Source organism: Ceratosolen solmsi, unplaced genomic scaffold (genome assembly GCF_000503995.2).
Source record: "Ceratosolen solmsi marchali unplaced genomic scaffold, CerSol_1.0 scaffold1, whole genome shotgun sequence".
NCBI lineage: Eukaryota > Metazoa > Arthropoda > Insecta > Hymenoptera > Agaonidae > Ceratosolen > Ceratosolen solmsi.
In genome coordinates, this window is record NW_011948415.1 from 10,517,470 (window position 1) to 10,541,226 (window position 23,757).

The following is a 23,757-nucleotide window of genomic DNA, read 5'->3' on the forward strand; positions in this document are numbered from 1 at the left end:
ATTTAATTACTGACCTATTATGTTTGCCATTGTTGAAATTAAGTAAAAAAATTTAATACAAAATTATATATAAAATTTATATTATCTTTTATTTTATTTTATTTTATTTTAGTAGAAAATATGCCTTGATTGAATAAATAAAGTTTTGTAAGTATATTTTACATTGAAATAAACATAAATTTGGATTACCTAAAAAGAGGAGGAATGTATTATTTTTACATTATTGATGAAGTTTATATATATATATATATATATATATATATATATTAATTGAAATAAAATTGCAATATTAATAATTTTTTATTTTTTATTATTTCAATTTATTTCCCATTATACAATAATTTTTTAGTATTTACATATGTTTAAATAATCATTTGTTTACGTGCCAATATCAAAAAGGTATAATTCAATAATTGCAGACAATTGCTTTAATCGTAAACACAAATTTTTATTGTCGTGACAAATATAACAAAAGAAATGGGAGTAACGAAAGGGATTATGAACTTAAATAAAAAAATACTTGAACTTTAATTATATATTTCTTTACATTGTAATGACTAAAACAATTGAATATAATTTTTTTGATAGAAAATTCCAATAATTATGGCACAAGGCAAAATGTACAAATACTTTTTATATTGCAAGGTTGTCATGAGAAATATCTGCGGGTGAAATTCCATGTAACTATTATTTACACCAATATAACATTATTGACTAATAAAGATAAGACTGATATTGCATATATTGCATATTGTATTAAATAATGATGTTATGATGATTATGCATGTAAGAGGAATTTCAGAAATTGCAATACATTAGAATTAACTAATAACTAAATACAGAATTGCAATAAAATGATACGTAATGACGAATGCCAATTTGATGTACGTTATATGCAAGGTTTTTGAATGTCATTGGGCTTTCTTGATTTTATTTTGCTTTTAAAATTTTAATTTTATTCTGCTGAAAAAGTACATCTATTAATTAAGAAAACACATGTTTTTGTGCCTTTGTAATTCACTTTTTGAAAATACTCTTAAAAAATGAAAATCGAAACAACCGAGAAATTGTCAATAATAAACTTCTTATTTCACAATAAGAAATATTAATATAAATAAGAAAGAAATTATTGTTGATCAATAGTTTTTACTATTAATCGTTTTGGAATGTTAACATTAAAATGCAATCGAAATTGCACGCCACTAATATATAATCGAATAGGAATGGTTATTAGACGAATTGAAACATTTGCCTAACAAAATTTAATATTCCATATTCGTCCAATTTTTCTTTAGATGTCATCATTACAGCCACTGTGTAAGTTGCGCAACTATATGTATATATACGTGTATGTGTGCGTGCGTGTGTTCGTGTACGCGCGCCTGTGTTTTTATGCATGTATATATATATATATATATAAACGTATGTGTGTACAATATATACTTATATTTATAAATAAAAAAAAAAACAAAACAAAAAACAATAATAATAATAATAATTATTATTATTACTATAACTCTAATTTATTTGAACGTAATTGCTTTTTAAAAGGATACAATAAGTATTTTAAGAGGATACACATGAAACGTATTAATATTTTACTCGAGCGTCAATGTGCATTGTGAAAGAGTATATTGGTGGTGGAATAACCCTAGTTAAAAATATTAAATTTAAGGCGAATAAAAACCTAATGGAAACCCAATTATTTTTAAATACGATTTTATTTTAACCAAAATCAACTGCTGCCGGTAATTTATAATTCGCTCACTATTTGCAAATAACGCCAAATATCAACGAACGGGCATTAATTAATTAATCAATTAAAATACAATAAATTAAAAACTAGTTTTCATTAAGTCTAAATTTACTGAACAGAATCTCATAAAATTATAAGTTATTCGAACCCTAAAATGCTAAAGAAGCTCGCGATTATCAAATATTTTATACAAAGTTGAATTAGTAAAAAATTGCTGCGATAAACGTAAATACGTAGAAAATTATTCATTATAATTCAAGAGTAAGTATAACAATACAGTCTACTATCGCACAAACGCACCACTAATGCGTTTATGTTAATTGTTAACGGAAAATAAACGTAGCATTCTAGGGTTATTAATCTCTAATTACATTGAGACATACTTCAAGAACTATAAATTAGTTTCTTTGAGTTCCTCGTGGTTTTATAAAAAAGTTAAAGACTTTTATCAGCTTACTGTGCCTGGTACCTTAATAATATCCGTCTCAGCCACTGAGAATTAATTGAATAGTGATTGTTGTCGTGCCATTAAGTATTGCATCGCTGAAACTCCATAATACTACCAAAATACGCTATAAACTAGTAAGCCGTTAAAAAGCTTCTCGCATATCTTATCAAAATATAGAAAAATTTTCAGTTTCCAGCCAACGAAGGATTTATCTAAATACGCTTTTACGTTTGAAAGGAAAACGTTCGAGTCACTTGCAAATTCCCAAAGAAAAGTTTACCCCACATATATAATCTACTTTCAATATTATTTGTTTATTTTCTATTTACGTCTTGGCGTTTATGCAAAAATTCAACTCCGTGTGCGTGGTTGCACTACTTGCACGGTAATTGAACGTACGATTTTTTCCCTTCTCTCTCTCTCTCTCTCTCTCTCTCTCTCTCTCTCTCTCTCGCTCTCTCTCTCTCTCTATCTATCTATCTATCTATCTATCTGTCTATCTATCTATCTATCTATCTCTCCATCTCTCACTCTCTCCCTCTATCTTCTATCTAATCTTTAAGTATATCTCGAGGGTAGATATATGAGCGTGAGTGTGTAGGTGTATGTGTCAGGACTGAGACTATTTGCAGCCGCTATTGGCATATCGACGTAATCAATAATACGATCGTCGTGATATCGCTACCGAGTAGTGTCATTACGTCAAGGTTAGTGGACAAAGGGCCAAAATTTACGTAGTTAAAGCGTACATCGAGAATGCTGAAATCCTTTTTTAAATATTTCCTTGGGGGCATCGATTAACATTCCTAATGATTAAAACTCGACGGGCGGGACCTCAGCGCCGACTCTTCGCTCTAGGTCAGCATAAACTTACGGCAACGGCGAGAGGACGCGCGGCTCCACGGACCTTTCAATCGTGACTAAGGGAAGGCGGTTCGCTAATTTCAGCATCGGTATAAGGAGCGAAATGTAACCCGAGCAACCGAACACCGTCCACGATGTCGATAATAATCCGCAACAGGGAAGCACCACAAATAGTTCCGCCCGAGTGACTAGTGTCTTCTAGATGATGACGATGATGATGATGATAATGATGATAATGACGACGACGACGACGACGACGACGACGACGACGACAATGATGATAATGAGCTCGAGCTCGTTATCAGACAGCCTCCTTGAAGCTGTCGCGGCCCTGGGAATGCAAGGTGTGCCGCATTTCGCCGCTTGGAGCGCTTTCGCGCCTCAGGATCCCAGCGACGGCGCCCCCTCCGCTCATCATCTCGCGCTTGTTCGCCGCCTCCTTGATACTCGAGAGGGTCTTGCTCAGCCAAGGCCAACTGTTGCGGGCCGCCTGGAGCTCCGAGGCTGTGGCGTGTAGCTGGTGCGTAAGGTCCTGCAAGCCGAAAATCAGGCTTTCAATGTCGTGTTTAACCGACTCGACGCTATATCGAGACTCTCGGCGAAGGCTCTCGACCGGGGCGAGATTTCAGCCCTAACGATCAACGCCCGAGATCATCATCGATCTATATCTCGTCGCTACCCAAACAAACTACCGACACCCATGCTGAAACCTTAACTTTGTGCAATTTTTTGATCGCTAAACATCGACAGCCAGGCGGCAGACGTAAATGTTGTTAATATTACCGAAACTTGTACACGCAAGTACAATTCTTCCCTTTACCGTTCGAGCGAACATCAAATTATTATTTAACGCGAGCTTGATTTTCATTCAATTTCATTTTATCTGTTCAGCTGTCTTCTTGGCCCTTCGTCTAGGCCAAAAGCTTGCCGAGCATAAAGATGATTAAGCCATAGTCTTAAATACAAGTATTTATGGAATTTAATTAGATTCTCTGACAATATAATCTATCATCGCTATTCCTGTCCATCTAAAATATTATTGAACATTCTTACTTACTATAAGTCATTCATTAGCTACTGATATTTCCATTACCAATTCTTTAAATTCAATAAAATGTGTTGGTTTTTTAATTTAATTATCTCCCCTTCCCCTTCAAATAAAATAAATTCAAATAAACGTTAAACGTACGAATGTAATTTTACTATTTTGCTATAAATTTAATAATACTTATAAGCAAAAGACGGCAACCGATCGCTTTATATCGCACTATCACTATAAACGACATTAGGTGAGCTTACGTCTCCACCACATAACCCGAGCGCACCAACACATACGAGCGCCATCGTATGTACGTCCTGGACTATCTTTCAACGTGTATCCCTCATCGGGATGAAGTTTCGCGAAAATTAAATGAGCTTCTAGTGCCGATCGGTGAAAAGAATTCAATGACGGAAGTGACCGGTAGGTAGGATAATGTAATTACCTGATTCCTGCACTCGGCCTCGACGTGCGCCAACTTTGTTTGGGCCAACTCCAACTCGAGCTCTCTCACTCTCTCTTGAGCTCTACTTAGAATGGGATCGACCCTATTCTCGATGCAGTGCGATACATTGGTCACCGCGTTGCATGACTTTGTCACATTAACGGAGCATTTGTCACATTTTGAGATCTTTGTCTGAAAGCAAAATTAGTTAAATATATTGAAAGATAATGAGTGGTTTGGTCTCGAAAAAAGTTTCGAAAAAAAAAACATTTTTGTTGATTTAAGAGGCGGTGCACAGTTGTTCATTGCATAAGTAATGCAGGATACGCGCTGACATGTCAGGATAATAAAATCCCTTATAAATCTGTAATAGAATTAGACTTTTACTCTGTGGCGTTGAAAAGTGTAAAGTCTTAAGTAATGTTCTTACACGCTCAAATAAACTCTATGTTAGACTCCGAGTGTAGAGATAATTTATTGCTTTAAACAGTTTCATAATTATCAATTTGTAAATACTTGATTGTAAAAATTTTATATTAGCGTATTACAAAGAAATTGATAAATTATATTTTGATCCAACCCAATTCAAACTCCGTGTTGCATTACAGTTGGTTATTATATGTACATTATCAGTACTGAAAGCGATACATAGCCATAAAAATCACGTAAAAATAATTTATAATCATAATATTGTGGGCAATAGTATGTAAAGTCCTTATTGCATTAAAGTAAAAAAAAAAAAAAATAAATAATAATAACTTACGCGTAAGTCACTTAAAGATGCCTTGGCAGTATTGTAATCGTCCTCGAGGCGCTGGCAAATCTAAATTATAAATTCAAATTGAAACGACAGCGAATGATAAGAAATAAACAGGAAAAATATGTAATTCCTAATATTATATTATATATAAATACTTTCATTGCGCTCATTCATAATTTAGTAATGGATTTTATCTAATCGATTCTTCATACTTTAATGCAAAAGCGTGTCTTTTCCGACATATTAATATATCGTCTCTCACCTAATAACCAAATGATATGAATAATATTTATTTGCTTCGATATCTATAAATAAACAAAGTCTTCGTATCTAAAGTATGTTGTATGGTTTTTAATTGTCTTCTGGTATCCTGCACGCGCAATCAGTATTTTATTCTTCGTTAACCTGCATCGTAAATAAGGTCTTTATTTACAAGAATAATATTATTATGTACATCCGATGAAGCAAGCAAAAGAAAAAGAATAAGAAAGAAAAAAGAATGATAATACACCGAAAAAATGGAAAAACATCGTTTCTTCTCTTAACGACAAGTTATATCAATATTAGAAAAACATAAGTTTACGAAGGAACAGTTTTTAATAATAATTTTTATAAGTATTCCATCGTTTACATAAGATAATTCATAGTCATATGTTTAGAAATAAATTATAGATAAATCATTATAAATTTATAGAACATCTAATAAAAATTAATCATCAAAGCCCATTGCCATTCATAAGTATAAATACTAGAAATCAGTAGGGAATAAAAAAAAAAAAAAAAAAAAAATCCGTAAAAGATAGTTGAAAAAAATTAATTTTATTGGAAATAATGTGATCGTTCGAGTGAAATCAAGAAGAGACTAGTATGCGAATTTAGCCAATTACTTCTTTAGTAAAAAAAAATATATAATCCGAATTGGAAAAAAAGCTAATAATTTATCGATTATAAAAAGTCGTGACTAATACTCATTCGTTTCTAAATTTTAGCCTACAAAGTATCGACGATATTGTTTTTAAAAAAAATCGACTCGTATCGCGAGTCACGCAAGCACGGCTATTTAACACTAAACTTAATCATCATAATTTTGTGAAACAGCTGTTTTTATTACTAGCAATAAAAGATCAGCTAATTGTTCTTGAAATTCTTGAAACGATATTTACAGTTTAAAGTGGAAACATTCGTTCGATCTTGTTGAATGGGACGTTTTCAATACAAAAAGTCATAGGCTCCTAGCGTTAAAATAAATTTTTTTTTGGCAGTGAGAGAGAGAGAGAAAGAGAGAGAGAGAAAGGGAGATAAAACAGGTTGTAAAATCGGCTGTGCGAGTTTTGCTCGCCGGATGAAAGTGAAACGCGGGAAAAAAAGGGAAAGCTTGGACGAATCGCGGGATCGATTTAGAGCGCCGGCTTAAATCGGTTTAAATCGTTATAAAAATAAGGCCTCATCTAGAGACACTAGCCTATCCTCAACCCCCACCATAACTGTCGCATTCTCTGTTATGTTCTCATCCCCCCCCCCTCACACTCTCTAAATCATTCTCTCTAAATTTCGTGCGCGCGGGCGCACCCCGTCGAGCCGATACTCGGAGCGATGGGATCGGGATCGGCAATACGAAACGGCCAAAGTCGGATCGCCGACCGATCCCGCTTACCTGCTTGTACTCGGCAATGATGACGGCGTTCCTGCGACTCTCCGCGTCGGCCCTTGTCACCTCGCGCTGCAGCATCTCCTTGACCTGGGCGAGCTCGGCCTCGAGCCGCTGCTTCTCCTCGTCGCTCCGGGCCACTGCACCCCGCAGCTGCTCCACCTCGTTGCTGTACTCGTCCGCGTTCTCCTGGGCCTCTGCGGCGACGACCGAGAAAACAAGAGCGTGTGCTTGAGCGCCGGGGCGCGCGAACCCCAGGCGCCGTTCGGGCCCCACCTCGGCTCCGTGCCCGAGGTGAGGCCCGACCGGACCATCCTACCCGCGCACTCACTCCTGCCCGTCCTCTTGGCCATCGCTGGGGTTAAGCGCGACTCCCGCGACCGCTTACGTATGCCGCACCTGACTCCCGTAAGAACGTGCCTCTGGGACGGCTGTTGCTGCGACGGAGGTGGAGAGGTGAACGTGTGGAGGTACGTAGGTGGAGGTGGAGGTGGAGATGGAGGTGAAGGTGGAGGTGGAGGTGGAGATGGAGGTGACGGTGGCGGCGGCGGCGCGTGGCGTTCGCTCGGGAGCCGCGCTTTTTCTTCCAATTGCCGCCACCGATTGCGAAAGCGCTCGTCGGATAGTTTCGGGACGATGAATGAACTGACTGGACTCGCTCTGTTAAAGCATTTACTTGTTTTGCTCTTTTAGAGGCTCGAACCGTCGGTAACGACAGACCCCATAATCTGCAGCGCCCAAACCATTTCCCCCGATCTCCGGCCGACCTCCCCCCCCCTCCCCACGATCCTGTCGCCCTCCCATACCGTCCGAGCGCTCGAGATATTTGCTATTTACCACACTTTCGATACTTGCACACGACGTCAGTGTGCGTGAGTCATTCGGCTAAGGCGATGATGAAGCTCGTTTGGAGATTGAATTACGACGCACTCGAGAAGGATTCTTAGCTAATTTCGCGTGGCACATCTGTCGATGCTTATCATCCCTTTGTAGCTTAATTTTATAATACACAAGATGAACAAGGCGCGACTTGAGATTACAAGTTGAGAAGACCATATGACATTTATGCCCAAATGTGCGCCTCGAAACAATTGTTTCATCGGATTTAGATCGATAATGGTGGATATAATTGGTAATACATACAGCGTTGTCACGAATTTACTTGTGTCTTTATTGGAAATTGATGAATACTCGATGTTAAATAGTAGCAGCTCAATATTGTACGAAAATTCGAGTCGCTGCACTTTATCATTAACGTAATCGTTATAAGATAGGTATAAATAAACATGCGTCTCATTATAATATTCGCGTACGGTCTTTCTTTATTGCTAATTAATCGCAATGCATTAAGTGTATACCAATAGCTCGGCGGTATTATAATTCTTATAATCTAAATATCGTTTATTTCGAATAAACGAAGATTTGCATAATTTTATAAAAAAAAAAAAAAAAAAAAAAAAAAAAAAAAAAAAAAAAAAAAAAAAAAAAAATGTTAAAAAATATCTAGATACGTGTAAATAACTAAATAATTTTAATGTAGAATTGAAATAATATTCGTTGCGTTATGGTTGAAGTACTCGAAGGCTCGACTGTGCCCGCAATAAAAGTCGTCTATCGCGGCAAATTTTTTTTAAAGACATGCATTAATTTCACTCGTTAGTGAAAGCGAGTGTTTATTTTATGAAAGCATCGTATGGAAATGGAATATGTTTCACGCCTCCGAGTAAGCAGTAATATTATACGAGAGTATCATTAACCTTTGGATCTTCAATTTATATTATCTGAATGCAATTGATTAATATTACCAATGAACCTTTTCAAGCGTTAGAAAGCACTTATTCGTAATTACTGACGTTTGATAAGTTAAATGTTATCGAACATTTGTATTTTCCTCGCTTCTGGAGTAAATCGCTGCTTCGTTCGCATGGATTTATTAAAAAAAAAAAAAAAAAAAAAAAATTTATTTCATCAGTTTGAATGAACACTGAAGAGTTTAGAAATTACACATACAATGCTTATTATCATCGACGTGTTAAGCTAATAGGTAACCATGTGTTCTATTTTACTGATATACTTCGTACATAACATATTTCGTTAGAATATTCGAACGAATGAAATAAATTAAATATGAAAGTTGAAGATTGCGTACTTTACCGCTATTGGTGTACACGTACGGAAAAAATATGATTATCTCCATTATCTTTTTGTAGCCCAAAAAAAAAAAAAAAAAAAAAAAAAAAAAAGCGACGCTATTATTTTTGTTATTTCAGTTATCTCGGAAATTTGATATTATAGATAAATTTTATTGGTTAAGTTAATTTTTACGTGCCGTTATAACGATTTTTTGTTTTGTTTTTTTTTGTTGTTGACGATAAGCCTCGGTTAACGATATATTTGTAAATAAATAATAAAATTGTATGGTACAATAAAATATATAAAACTGACTTTTGTTTTAAATTAAAATAAATGTTATCCACAATCCACCCACATAAAGTGTACATAAGAGGAGATACCAAAATATTATTGAAATATGCGATAAACATATTAATATATTTGCATCGTTATTATATTTTCAGTATAAAGTAATACAAAAATAAAATTTAACTACAATAATATAACACTGGATATACAGTTAGTAACTACATAGATTAGAAGATGTAGCGATAATAATAAGTTACATAACAAAAGCAAAAACTTATAATTCCAAAAAGCGGATTAAATGATTATGGATGTGGGATACTTGGAGGAAACGAAATGAAAACTAAAAGACGTTCAAGGGTTGTTTATTGTCAACAAATGTTTAAAACGTATTACTATTTCAAAACAAAGATAACACATGTATAAGATAAGATATCGTGTAACAAAGAAATGTTTCTCTCTCGCGTTTAATTCGTTGGTATAATATTGAATTTCTCCCTGCTCATTCGTTCACTGAACAACAAAGGTGCGTTTAATTCAAAGCAACTTGTTTGTTAGTAACTACGATTTAATCTATATATTTTTATTGCTGCGCACAAATTCAAAGCATTGCAAACACTTTCGGGATGATCTCATACTTATATGTGTATATACATCCGTGTAAGTAAAAAGAAAAAAAAACAATAGTTGACAGACGGTCGGATAGACAGACAGACAGACAGACAGACAGACAGACAGACAGACAGACAAACAAACAAATAAACAAACGAACGAACGAACGAACGAACTAACTAACTAACTAACTAACTAACTAACTAACTAACTAACTAACTAACTAACTAACTAACTAACTAACTAACTAACTAACTAACTAACTAACTAACTAACTAACTAACTAACTAACTAACTAACTAACTAACTAACTAACTAACTAACTAACGAACGAACGAACGAACGAACGAACGAACAAATAAATAAATAAATAAATAAATAGATCACGCATATGTGTTATATCTACGAGTTGAGATGCCTCGCGCTGACACGAACTACTCGTACTTATATTTACGTAACATCGAAGGCAAAAGTAATAAAAGAGGAGGCGAATAAGAAAAAACAATTTGACGGGCGAATTCGGACTCGGTTACTTAAAGAATTGCAGCTCGTCGAGATTTTGACAAGGGAACTCGGTTAGGCCGAAGCTTTTGTTAATATACTGATTTAGTCTAATGCCATAATTTTCAATTTTTCCTAAGTTCTTTTTAACGGCCACTCCTGCTTTCCTCTTGTCTCTTCTGGTATCTTGTTCTGCAAAATATATAGGCATGTTTTTTGCTCGATATATGGGAAGATTCTCTCGAAACGCTTGGGTAAATAAAACAAACAAAAAAAAACAAAAACAAAAATAAAAAAAAAAAAAATAAAAAATAAAAACAAAAACAAAAAAGGAAAATAACTAATAAGCGAAAAGCGAACGTATTGAAGCGCGCGAACATTCTTTTGTTGCTACGTTTCTTTTTTGCACTTATCTTTTATGCGCATTATTTATTTTCTTATTCCTGTTTTCTTTTTCATTTTTCCTCTTTCGTGTATACATGAATTATTGAGCCGACACCTCTCGTTCTCTAAGTATTAGCGCGATCATCGATAAGGCCAATTTCTACTTTAATTCGGTAAGCCACAAGCTCGTTAATGCATACATTATCTAAGGAGTGTGCACGAGCAATGTATGTACTTTTTCCGAAATCACTGCGTTCCTTGCACATATTCATAAATAACACACTATACTAAATAAGCATGCAATACTAATAGCCAAGTGACTTTTCTTGTGCATAAGATTTTACAACAATAGAACGTCAAAAGTCTATCATCGGACAGGATATTGAAGAAATTAGAATTAGGTATTTAGTGGATAGAAGTATTACAGACTTACACCAGCTAGGAAAATGTCGGCTTAAAAAAAAAAAGAAATATCTCGTTAAAATTAAATAATAAGATCTATAATTAATTAGAAGAAAAAATAAAAAAAATAAAAAAAAAAAAAAAAAAAAAAAAAAAAAATAATATTCATATCCAATTTAAATTCTTTTATTTAATAAAGTTTAAGATTCGAAAAAATTTTATTTACTTTCAACTTACAAAACAATAATAATAGTTTACAGATTTTTCTTTGTCTTGCTTTTTTAACGAAATTTTGTTGATTTTCAAACTGCGATTACAAATCTATCTTTTGAAGATATAGACTTATTTGTACTTTCAACAAAATATGTACATTTATGCAAATGTTACCATTAGCAAATATCTTTAGAGACTTGAAAGTAATTGTACGAAGCTCTTCGTTTTAAGTTTAAGATCCATTGCATATTTAATGAATTATACGATTGTGGGAGCTTAATTTTAGTTATAAGTGAAAAATGTACATAAATTTACACGACTGAAAAGGTTAAGGCCTTGGATTACAATGCACTTGAAACATCACTTTAAATTATCCATTATTCAAAATCAAATAAAATAGGAATTTAATATAAATCTATATTATCTATGTTATTTACAATAAATACTTATGGTTGTCATTCGTAAGACCAAGCTCTCTAAATACTAGATTCCGTTAATCAGAATCATAAAAAATATTGCATTCTTATCTAAAAATCCATAATGTGGAAAGGAGAATTTCATCTTATAAGCTATTGGAACTATTTTGTAATTATTAATACATCGATTAATTTAGACATTTTCCTACTACGGTTTTTTTGTTTTTTTTTTGTTTTTTTTTTTTTGTATTTTTTTGTATTTTTTTGTTTTAAAGATATTGGCAAATACCAGCGCCTAGCAAACTACATTAACAGTAAATACACTTATTCTTACATAATAATATTTTGATTATATGCTCAAACGTCTCTCTTAATAAAAATAAAATATATTTGTTCGATTTAATGAAATACTGTAGTTATAAAAATTTGTTTCGTTGTTTGCTTTAAATACAATACTGTAGCTTTACTTTAATATTCCTTTAAACTTCATTGTGGCCTTAAATTATAATTTGAAATAAAATTTGTATCACAGTAGCCTTGAAAGAACTTGCACTTACGTGTAAACATAATCGTTAATTTTGAAGCGAGCATTATCAATAATTTGTCAAACTAATAATTTAATTAATCGATAGTTATTCTCAAATACATTCACCGTGACATGTTCTTCAGCCGCATCGAATGACGAAAAAGAAAAAATTGTGCTTATAACATAACAAAATGCAAAGAAATACTTTCTTTTACAATTCAAGGAAATGCTAGGTCAGAGCAACAAAAAAATATTACAATTAATTACTATATTGTAATTCTAAAATTGCTGAGGATATTGGGCGTAATAATCATTCTCGGCTCTCACTTTAATACAAAAATATACGTGAATTAAACGTAGAAGACAAAATTACCTTTTAATGTCATGAACTCTGCTTCATACTTCTTTAATTTTTTTAGAGTAATCGAACAGGCAAGTTTCATAACATATCGTGAAACCTCTTCGTTACGGCATCGTTTTGGTAAGTGTACCCGGAAGAATTTAAGAGTGCTCTCAAAGTCTAATTGCAGCAATTCCTTTTTGCACAACTAAAAGAAAACACGCAAGCATTAGATTATCTGTAATACGAATATCCACGTAATTTGTGAGGGAGATAGCGTTAAATTATGGTTACCGTTAAAAGAGCAAGCGCAACTTGAAATAACGTATCAAATCCTTGTAACAGAAAAACATCTAATATGTGAAACACCAGGTATAGTGGGAACCTTGCGGTAAATAGCGTAAGGAACCATTGTGCAGCGAACATGTGCGTCTCTATGCCACGCTCATAGAAGTGCTTGAAAAGTTCTGGCAGCTGGTCCTGATAATTAGAAATTTTGCACCTTAGGCTCACTCGCTCTTTCAGCAAGATATTAAATTTAAGATATTAAATATTCTATTTCACTCACCTCCATCAAACGATTAAGTTGATAGAACCTCATATGAAGGTTGTCAAATCTGTCTTTATATAGGTCTCGTAAACCGTAATCGTACATTAATTTAACCAAAACACAAAATGCTTGCTCTTCGGGCATCTAGAGAAGAATTTTTTTTTTTTTATATTTTATAAATCCTCGTCAACAGAGGCCTATTATTTTGGAAAGATAATAATGGATAATAACGTACATGCAAAAGAAGACTTGCGACTAGGAAACTCAGACCTTGACAGTAACCAATTTCTTCATCGTATACTGCGTAAGCTTTGCTTATCCTGTACAATGAATCTTGACCCAATCCACCGGTCTCTTTAAAGAAGTCGTGAGCAGGAAATGTTCTATTAATATCCCGAAGAATAACGCCCTCGCAGCTGCTCTCCTATTGATATTTATTATTCAAATTCATTCAATAATCAATAATAAAGTAAGGGACAATGATTTTAGTGTACGATGGAGAAACGGAGAAAATTGAGGATTCACAGTGTTTGGTGGGCGAGGGGCGAGGGGCGAGGGGCGAGGGGCGAGGGGCGAGGGTGGGCGAGCGATTTATTATTCGTATTATTGAATGGCAATTAATATTTAACCATCGACTGTATTTCAATTTCTCTACGGATATTAAAATTACGCGCGCAAATGGCACTTGAATTACTTACCTTTGTAATAAGCATTCGATATCTGTCCATCATTTCTTGAGAATTATCGCAATTACTGAGTCTTTGCCACACTTCTCCCCTAAGAGCTTCCGGTATACCTTGCTTCGTTAATTTAACGAGAAGCTTCGGGCGCTGTTCGTTAACTTGCCAGCTATCCAAAACTTCGGCCCAACTGGCGAGTTCGTCTGCCGAACAATCCTTTGAAACTTCGCCAGTTCCACTTAGCATTGGTTCGTCTCCATCTGTAATAAACCTTGTTCATAAATAATTTTCTTGCGCCTAAAACTTCGAGAGTGCGAAAGTTCATGCAGACCTGAATCGTTATCTTCTTTAGGCGTGAGAGTGTCAATGCTCGTGAAGGAGGGGGATCTAATCAACGATGCCAGATTTAAAGCTAAATTTAATCTATTTCTATCTAATTCACCAGATGTCTCGATATTCTGGACTTCATAATGGATTTCGTTTCCTTCGTTAAATATTATCTATAAAAATTGAATTCGATCGATAGTTTTAATCGTGTGCTTCGATATTTGAAAATGGCGAAAAAGCTAATCTTACCTCTTTTGAATTAAGGAAAAATTGCTGTACAAGGTTTTTCTTATTAAAATACCAAAATCTTTCATTCTGCGGAAAAACTTTAACAGACGTTTCGATAACAAATCTCACGGGCTCCCTTATACCTCGAATAACCAAATCAACGGCAACCGTCATGAAGATCTTTCCTTCTCTCGGTGTTTCAATATTTAAGGTCTCCAATGCAGGATCGGCAGGATCCCATCGCCCACAAACGCTATAACACTGTTTTTCTGGCGCTACTGGCGACGTATTTGTTTGCTAAAAATCATGCATTTACATTGCATTATATACAATTTCATTTTAGAGAGAATCTTTATGATCTTACCATCTCTAATAATCTCATATCACTGTGTTTAACGTTACGACCAGGACTGACTAAAACGCCGAAACATCGTTCTATCTCCAATGTGATACCTCCTTCCTTCACTTGCAGTATGCTCAAGCATACCTGCTTTGGAACATTACTACGTAACTTAAAACAATTTCTGTCTTTGGGAACTGTATTGTAAGCACCCTTTCCATCCTCCTCCTTTATTTCCATAGTAACTTCGAAAATAAATACCCTTGAATTAACCTTGTCATTGGTAGGATTAAAACCATTGTTAAAATCACTTCCAGTTAGGGAATTAGTCATTGACCGAGGAAACCTTTGGAAGGCCTTGGCAAAACATGAGGATACTTGTCGTATCTGCAACGTATACGACACTCACTGTACAACATACCGTATTTTTATCTTGCAAAATAAAACAAATTCACCAGTTTCAGTTTTAACTTACAGCTTCGGGTATATCACAACGGAAACCATGACATTGAAATATCGCCGATTCTTGGGTGTCTCCGTGAGACCAAGTGAAAGCAAAACATGCCGAATAAGGACCTGAACATTCACCTCTCGCATAGAAAAGGATGCGCTGCACTTCGTAACTCTTGATGGGTTGTTGAGTTGCAGAGTCGTACAAACTATATGGCACAGGAATTATAGAATTATAGAAGGAACTATACTAGGCGCTCCTGAATACTCACATAACGTTTCCTTGCGAACAACTCGGTACAGATATAGACACTTTTATCGGAACAGAATTCAGCGATTGTTCGGCTAATATTTTCATATTCCGTTGTATTTCAGCTTCTGATTTAGGTGCGTTTATTTGAGCTGCTCCAAGATAAGTAACAGCGTCAAATTTTGTATATTCCTGTTGTACATCCGATAAGATGGTTAATTCTAAAATAATAAATTATTTAAGCAACTTGATAAAGCCTTGGATTCTCGATGAAACGAATTAAGAGGCCAAAATATTATAGCCATATAATCGTAAATGTATGATTTAATAATTTAATCTTTATACTACCATAAATGAATCTGCCTTAAAATAGAAAAATAACAACTTTAACAAAACATTATCTACCTTCATCCAAATAATCATCTGGCTTCATGTTATCTTGTTTTTCCGACGTAATGGCACACGAAGAGATGTCGTAAAATTTACTTTTGCCAATTGTTTTAGTCTCCTGAGTATTTGATATATCTCTCGATATTATTTCTGTATTATCGCCCTCGTCCATTTTTGATTCTTCGGTCAGTACCTACAATGTACATCAACGGATGGATAAAAAGATAAGGAATTAAAATCAAAGCATCGCACGGGCAATGACAGTACTTACCTCTTGCAAATTATTCTGAAGATCCTCTAAATTACCATTGTTGGCTATTTTCAACATTGGCGATTCGAGTAAGGATTGCGACTGCTTGATAGTACCTTTATCGCTTACAAATTCATACTCATCGCTAGTCGCCACTGATTCTGTAGATTTGACACTCATGCTATCCTCCATTACGGACCCTAAAATTGATCAAAAATCACAAATTACAATTAGCACAAGGGATTAGCCAAGCCACAAGGACGGGGCACATTAAAATTACGACACAAGGTCGGTCAAGAAAAGCACAAAATAGCTATAATTACTACGCTTAATTATGTAATTCATGGTGTCAGAAAAAAACTTTACATTCTAAATGAGCGTACAACGCTGGCGCGGATTCTTCCATAGGAATCATCTACCCGTACATTACCATAGAGATAATTATCAAAGACAAGAGCTCGAATGTTTAAGAAGGTCGTCGAGCTAAGAGCCGCTTAATATTGGCCAGGTAGGATAAAACGCCCATCCCATCCGGGCGCTTAGAGTAACGCAATAACAAACACGGCGCCAGAGCGACGACGAGGCATCGTCATTATTGGATTTGGCATGGACCAGTAGTGGTGACAGTCGATCTCCGCGTCGCAATCCCGCATCGCACCAACCAATATCCTCTTTTAGCTGAAGAGCGTAAGCAGCGATGTCGCGGGGCGGTCGCGCAATGCACAACACACGGACGTGTCACGCACACGTAGTCACTTACCAAAATGGTCGTTGGAAGCTCCGCTGGCTATTTTCAAATCATCGTAGCACGAGTGGCGCGGGGCCGCGCGACCCACGACACGATGGGAACGAAGACTCCTGGTGGCACTCTTGTCGGAACCTCCCCGAGCTGGGCTGCGGCGGCGCGAGATCAGCTCTCGACGTATGCGACATCGAGTCGCCGCTTCTCGCGTGCCCGACACTTTTTTGCCTCGCGGGGCCTATCGGAGAGGAGCGCACGCGCGCCCGCCCGCCCACACACGCACGCGCGCGCACACGCACACACACACAGGCGCGCGCCTCGGCCGAGATTCGCAAGTGCGGCTCGTCCCGGGGGTCGTCGTGGGGGGTGGACGGCTAGGGACCGGAGGAGGGGGCGACTAATGCGACGGATGGTTGTCGGCGCTGGGGAAACCTTTGTCGAGCCGACGGTAACGGGCCAGCAGGAGAAACCGAGGACGAGAAGTGCGATCGGGTCGGGGATAAAGGGGCCTAACTAGCGACGAAGACGTTTTATTAATGTCGCTCCACAATAATATGCGAGAGACGCGCTTCGTGCGCAGCCGTTTCCATTACGCCTATATTGGCCGATATTGGCCGTGACGTGCCGAATTAGCCAATACATAAATTCTAGTGGGGATGGAAAGAGCGCGGCGTGCCACCGGTGCAGCCGACAATTACTCGACGAGGGGTTTTTCATCGAGTTTTCAGACACCGTCGCACCAGCCGCCGTCGCCGCGCCGCTGTTCTTAACGAACAATTATAAACGACGATTGCGAACGGGCGGCGAGAGTAATCTTAATCCTACTCTTTTAAAGTGTCACATGGCTCCTTCATCCCCGTCTCCATCTCCATCCCCTTCCTAAGCATCCACCGCCTTATACGTTCCATGCGAGATATTATAAAATTCATAATCGAAACTCGAGACATTGCACCTTTAGGCTATATATAAAGATATCCTTGATTGACATCGATTGCATTGGTAAACTATTTATTAAGTATCTCTATCTATCGTCATTTTTACATTATTATTGTTAATCCGAACTGTTTAAAATTTTTCAATCACTCCGTTAACGTAGCTCGAATAATCGGCCCTAAATCGACGAAATTATTACTTAGTAACGGTAGTCTTACATTGCGTCATATTGTCCGCGCATGTATAATTGCTATTGAGGAGCTTAATTTATTTACGTTCGTTTACTTTATGAGAAAAGCTTCACAGATCAACGCTACATTACAAACAGTCATTATAGTTCCGCCTGCCTGTCAATCAATCTTTAAATCGAGAATTCCATCGATTCTACATGTTGATAAGATATGCAAATCAACCACCATTTATTTCAATGTTAATCAATAATAAAATCAGCATAGCGCCTGCCTCGTATTGTTAAAATGAAATCATCAATTTCACAAAAACAACGATATACCGTTAAATGTTCGCGCGTGAGCCCACGCAGCTGACGTTCAGCGATCCGTAATTTAATGTTGAATCGGTAGTTGTAGCATTCTATCCGGTTCATCTCCGTTCCAGCGTTTCAATTCCATCTATTCCTATTCGGTTCATAACACCTCCATCCTTTCTTTACCATCAAAGATCTGACAAAATGGTTAGTTTTAAGATATTGTTTTAAATCTGTTTTTATCGCAACGATCCGTTAAAATATTTGCAATTTCGACTAATAAAATTAAAGACGAAGCAACAAGTTATCAAAATGTGTAATAAGTTATTGGCATTTGTCGAGTATTGTTATAAACAACAATTATAAGAAAACATGAACAAGTCACTTGTGCTTATGAATTAACGTTCTTGAATTTTTAATTCATCACTTTCATCGGTGCTTGTTGCATGCGAATCGTATTTATTTGTGATATTTATTTTAAGAAATTATAGATGTTAATATTTGTGCTTCCATTATGATAATGATTAATGTTGTGTTTTGGTTATGTTGCATCTGCCTTACTAATACTTGACTCGTTTTAGGGTAAAGTTAAGTGTTCGCAACTGCGAAGGAAAGACAAGAAAGAGCTGCTTAAGCAGCTGGAGGAGCTCAAAACGGAATTAACGAATCTACGAGTGGCCAAAGTAACGGGTGGTGCCGCTTCAAAGCTTTCAAAAATGTAAATAATTATCGTAGGTTATTCCTCACCCTTAACCCAAGCATTTCATGCTTATGCAAATGTTTATTCATTTTTAGCCGAGTCGTTCGCAAAGCAATCGCTCGAGTTTACATTGTAATGCACCAAAAGCAGAAGGAGAACCTTCGTCTGTTGTGTAAAAACAAAAAATACAAGCCCCTGGATTTGAGGCCGAAGAAGACAAGAGCCATACGTAGGAAGCTTACACCATACCAAGCAGGTCGCAAAACTTTGAAGGAAATCAAAAAGAGGTCCGTATTTCCACCAAGAAAATATGCTTTAAAAATTTGAATTAATCTTCGCATATAATAAATAAATTCTTAAATAAAGCTTAACTACCTGTTTAAATAAAAATCCTTAATATTTCTTCCAATTCCCTCTACTTCGTGTAATTCTCTAATTCGATTGAAAATCCTAGCTTAGGAATCGTTATGATATATTTGATTTTAATACTCATCTTTACAAATTTGACTACAAGTGATATTATTTATCCTGATCTTTGCAGTACAAACAACATTATATTATTTATATTCGAAATGAAATTTGAATATCTAAATTATTAACGTGATTGAATCGAAAAGTTTATTTACACGTATTAATTATTTACGTTATGCTTTAAACACATTTATGAAAATTTTAAATTTTGACTATTGTTAATATTTTTCAAATTTTAAGGGATTCAAAAATGTTTGAAAATATATGTTATAATATTCTTACAATTATTGAAATATTAAAAAAAAAAAAATGCGGTGTACGATATTCAAACATTTAAAATTAAAACAGATTATCTATTTGAATTGGTAGCCACATATACAAGCTATTTACGTCTTCATTTTTTTTTTTATAAAATTTCTAAACTATTACGCAAAGTATATATAATGTATTTTTCAATAAATAATATATTGAAAGGTAAACAACGCATAGTCGGCAAGTATATCAACACTATGTATTAAATATTATAAATATAATTGCACAATAGATAAGGAGATAATTATTAATCAAGCTACTTTTTGGCCTTTTTTCTCTTTTATATTAACAAAGTCGTCTAATAAAATACAGATAACATATAAATAATGTTAATAAAAGTTAAGTCTTAAGCAAATATAGCTTTGTTACTTATAATGCATATCGTTTAAATTAATGATGGCCAATTTTTCGTTCTCAAAACATTTTTAATGAGAAGGACAGAATGATCATAACAATCGTTATCAATACGGAAATTTATGGAAATACACCGTGATGTCAATTTTATTACTAAACGAATTCATAATTTGCAATCATATTTAACTTGGCAATTGTTAGTTTAATGTGATTATAGTATTGAAATCAAAAAAAAAAAAAAAGAAAAAAAAGGTAGATATTTTTTAAGTAAGAAGTTGTGGAGGTTTTTTTATGGTACAACTTTAGAATTTTTGTTTTAGTAGAAAATTTCGAGTACCAAACAAAATCATTGGGAAGCCATAATTTTAATTGATATAATGAATTCAACATAGCTCATAGTACTTTAAACAAACGGCATTACGCGATGCTAAGATAATAATAACAGTTTCATTGTTCCATTAAAATTAAATGTAATAATTTCTAAACCTAATTTGTTACGAAACTCCAAATTTTATTATTCTTTATACAAGTTATATAAAAAAACCAGAATTTTGAATTTTAAAGAATACCTTGAATCACATGCAACTTTTAAATAGAAAGTTCTACGTATAAGTATATTATTAAATAATTAACGTTAAATTAAGTTAAAATTATAGATTAAACACTAAAGTTATTGCAGAAAAAGCATAGAATGTTATCGTTCATACCAAACATTTTCACTTTCAAATATATAATATATTCATTAACACTTGAATAAATGTTGCGTTTGAATATAAATGGATATAACTCTTGACATTTGAATCTGATTAATTTGATATGCAATTAATTCATATGTAGACGTACGTAGATAAAGAATGTTGAATTTCTTAAATTTTTTAAAAAATACTGTATGTTCTAATTCCTATAAAGTAAATTATTTAAATGAGCATTTGTTTTTTCGCCTAAAAAAGTAACATAAAAGTTTAATATACCAATTATAATTTATATTACTTTCAAGATTAAGCTTTATGAATATAAATTCGTTCTACTTTAAATGATTTATAAAGCTATAGAATTAAATTAAAACGTCTGTAATTTGCTATAAATTTCTACTGCCATTATTATTTTATAATCTACTAATTGAACTACATTCAATCCATAACTAACACCATTTATAGCAATAAAATTTTGAATGATACATCCTCGTCCGTTATCAGATTGTGTATCGCATAATACATTTAAACAACAAGAAAAATGTAAAATATTTGCGTACCATCAAATTAATGTTTTTTTTTTTTTTTTCATAAAATCTTAACTACTAACATGGTTTCGTAAATCTTACATAAAGTACATAAATAGTACAGGTACACCTTGCAAATCACACATAAATTCTTTTGTGATTTTCTCGAGTCGCGAAAACTATATATATAATATACATCGGTATTTACGTGTGTTGCTATACAGATTAATCTATTCAAAATTTTAATTATCGGTTTAAAAATAATAATGGAAGGCAGTGGCCTCCAAATATCTTTCAATATGACAGAATTTAAGCATAAGTATGGACTATTTAATAGTAAACCAATTTAATAGTTCTAAAAAATTACATGGCGAATGAGAAGAATAAATAAATGTTTAAACGACGATTTTATTATCGAAATTTATTTATTTATTTTTTATATACATTTATCCAGGAGTATATATATATATATATATATATATATATATATATATATATATATTAATAGTTCTTTACGCTTTTTTATGATTTCATTTCGTTTTATTCCATACACAATACAAGTCATTAAAAAATTAATAAATAAATCAAAACTATATCTTATTGTATTAATATTTTTAACAATATTATTACTTATTTTTTTATCAGAATTTCACCAAAGAAACATTGTTATTAATGGAGACACGCGACTGTGTCTTTATTATTTAATTAATTACAGAAAAGACTTTAATTTTTCACAAAATCTGAGAATTTCGGTGTTGATATCTAAAAAATACTGTGTCGATAAAATTTTTGATAAATTAAAATTTTAATGACTGAAAACGAAACTGAATATAATGATAATAGATGACCTTTACATTTTCTTCGAACAATGTTAATTATTTCTGTTTAAATTATTTCAGAAATGAAATTATTACATTCCTATATTATTAGTATCGTATAATTTCAAAATAATTAGATGTACATGAATGACATTTCATTGAGTAATTATCATGATACATCAACATTTACGCAAGAGTAGGTGATTTTGTATAATTAGCATGATATTTAATGCAATTTATTTATTCTTTTTTCCTAATATCAACAAGCCATTATTTATACCTCTTTGTTAAATACAAATTATAAATATTGATAAAGAAGATATACCATTTAATTTAAAAAGAGTGTGGAATTATTTAGAACCAAATAAAACATTAAATTGATCACAAAACTTTTGTAATTATATTTTATAGATACGTGATTAAGTATTTTAATTAAACTTTTATTCGTAATTATAATCTATTTGAGTACATTCAATTAATTAGATAGTTGTGTACTGATATTCAATATTTATAAATCACTGAATTCAGTTTTTTAGTCAAATAAATAACCTTAGGTCGTTTTGTGTATTTTATTTTATTTATTTATTTATTTTTTTTTTTTTTTTTTTTTTTTTGAAAATCGGCAACTATTTATCAGTGCATAGGCAAAAAAGTGAAGCATAAGTATATAATTATCAGTATCTCCCAATAACGAGAATTTTTATGCTTTACTTGTAATTTATACAACTGGCGAGTCCAACGGTCGACCAAGTCCGAAGGTCATTGTTGTAAGATTAAAAAAGGAAATCTTTGTTGTTCTAGAATTTTGAAAAGTTTAACAATAATGCTCTATCTATATATCTATATTGGTATGTTTACTTGTACAATGGTCTTAATATTTATACTTTTATGTGCATTTATATTATGTTAACTGTATATGATATAACGAATATAAAAAAAATTGTTAATCCTACATGAATCGATGTCATAAAATGAAAATTATATATATGTACGCGGGCGCGCTGGTGTGTGTGTGTGTGTATGTGTGTGTGTATGGGCAAACATTTGTATTGCTAATTTTATGCATGAGATTATATTTATGTATTATTTGTACATTTAACGATATATCCAAGGGGTGATGTATTATTTTGAAATATATAGCAGACTGAAATTCGAACTTTATTCAATTTTTATTTCTTAATTTCTGTTACTTTTGGACAATTGTCCAATAAATTAGATTTATCTAATATTATCATTATAAGTATTATCGAATAAATCACAGACACTTACTCTGCTTATTCAAGTAAAAATACTTACGCTAGGCTCTTGAGTCTAAAAATACTTAAATATAAATTGGTTTTTCACTCCTTCACTGGAAATATAAATTGGTAAGATTTTTACGCAAATTCGTTATCATGTATTTGTTTTGCAAATGATTCAATTATAATGAAGAACACAATGTTAATAAACAAAGCTAGATATTTTAATAATAATAGTGTATAGATTAA

At 33.7% G+C, this 23,757-nt stretch overlaps 2 protein-coding genes across 4 annotated transcripts; one reads left to right on the forward strand and one right to left on the reverse strand.

Moving 5' to 3' along the window:
* Positions 1–3,300: 3,300 nt before the first annotated feature.
* GAPcenA (GTPase activating protein and centrosome-associated) lies at positions 3,301–17,245 on the reverse strand. Of its 3 annotated transcripts, none has more exons than XM_011507909.1 (17): positions 16,998–17,245; positions 16,259–16,437; positions 16,003–16,180; positions 15,620–15,818; positions 15,373–15,556; positions 14,922–15,284; positions 14,579–14,854; positions 14,334–14,502; positions 14,021–14,262; positions 13,558–13,746; positions 13,341–13,466; positions 13,067–13,252; positions 12,806–12,980; positions 6,967–7,157; positions 5,316–5,375; positions 4,553–4,744; positions 3,301–3,600 (listed from the first exon to the last, which is right to left on the reverse strand). In XM_011507909.1, the coding sequence occupies exons 2-17, from the start codon at positions 16,427–16,429 to the stop codon at positions 3,370–3,372; spliced, it is 3,132 nt and encodes a 1,043-aa protein (XP_011506211.1). In that variant the 5' UTR covers positions 16,430–16,437; positions 16,998–17,245; the 3' UTR covers positions 3,301–3,369. The 3 variants fall into 3 exon arrangements, with proteins under 3 accessions (XP_011506211.1, XP_011506210.1, XP_011506212.1); XM_011507908.1 differs by lacking the exon at positions 16,998–17,245 and adding an exon at positions 16,604–16,942; XM_011507910.1 differs by lacking the exons at positions 3,301–3,600; positions 4,553–4,744; positions 5,316–5,375; positions 6,967–7,157; positions 16,998–17,245 and adding exons at positions 10,381–10,683; positions 16,604–16,942.
* Positions 17,246–18,505: 1,260 nt separating this feature from the next.
* RpL35 (ribosomal protein L35) lies at positions 18,506–19,467 on the forward strand. Its single transcript, XM_011507911.1, has 3 exons — positions 18,506–18,603; positions 18,978–19,114; positions 19,192–19,467. Exons 1-3 carry the CDS (start codon positions 18,601–18,603, stop codon positions 19,421–19,423), a joined length of 372 nt encoding a protein of 123 aa, XP_011506213.1. The 5' UTR covers positions 18,506–18,600; the 3' UTR covers positions 19,424–19,467.
* Positions 19,468–23,757: the final 4,290 nt, after the last annotated feature.

Excerpts from the sequence above, each read along its gene's own strand:
- RpL35 (XM_011507911.1), top strand. Across the intron at positions 19,115-19,191 it reads GCTTCAAAGCTTTCAAAAAT|CCGAGTCGTTCGCAAAGCAA; the intron begins GTAAATAATTAT and ends ATTCATTTTTAG.
- GAPcenA (XM_011507908.1), bottom strand. The coding sequence starts at position 16,652 with ATGATTCCTATGGAAGAATCCGCGCCAGCGTTGTACGCTCATTTAGAA. Across the intron at positions 4,745-5,315 it reads CATCTTTAAGTGACTTACGC|ACAAAGATCTCAAAATGTGA; the intron begins GTAAGTTATTAT and ends TTTTGCTTTCAG. Across the intron at positions 3,601-4,552 it reads AGGCCGAGTGCAGGAATCAG|GACCTTACGCACCAGCTACA; the intron begins GTAATTACATTA and ends TTCGGCTTGCAG.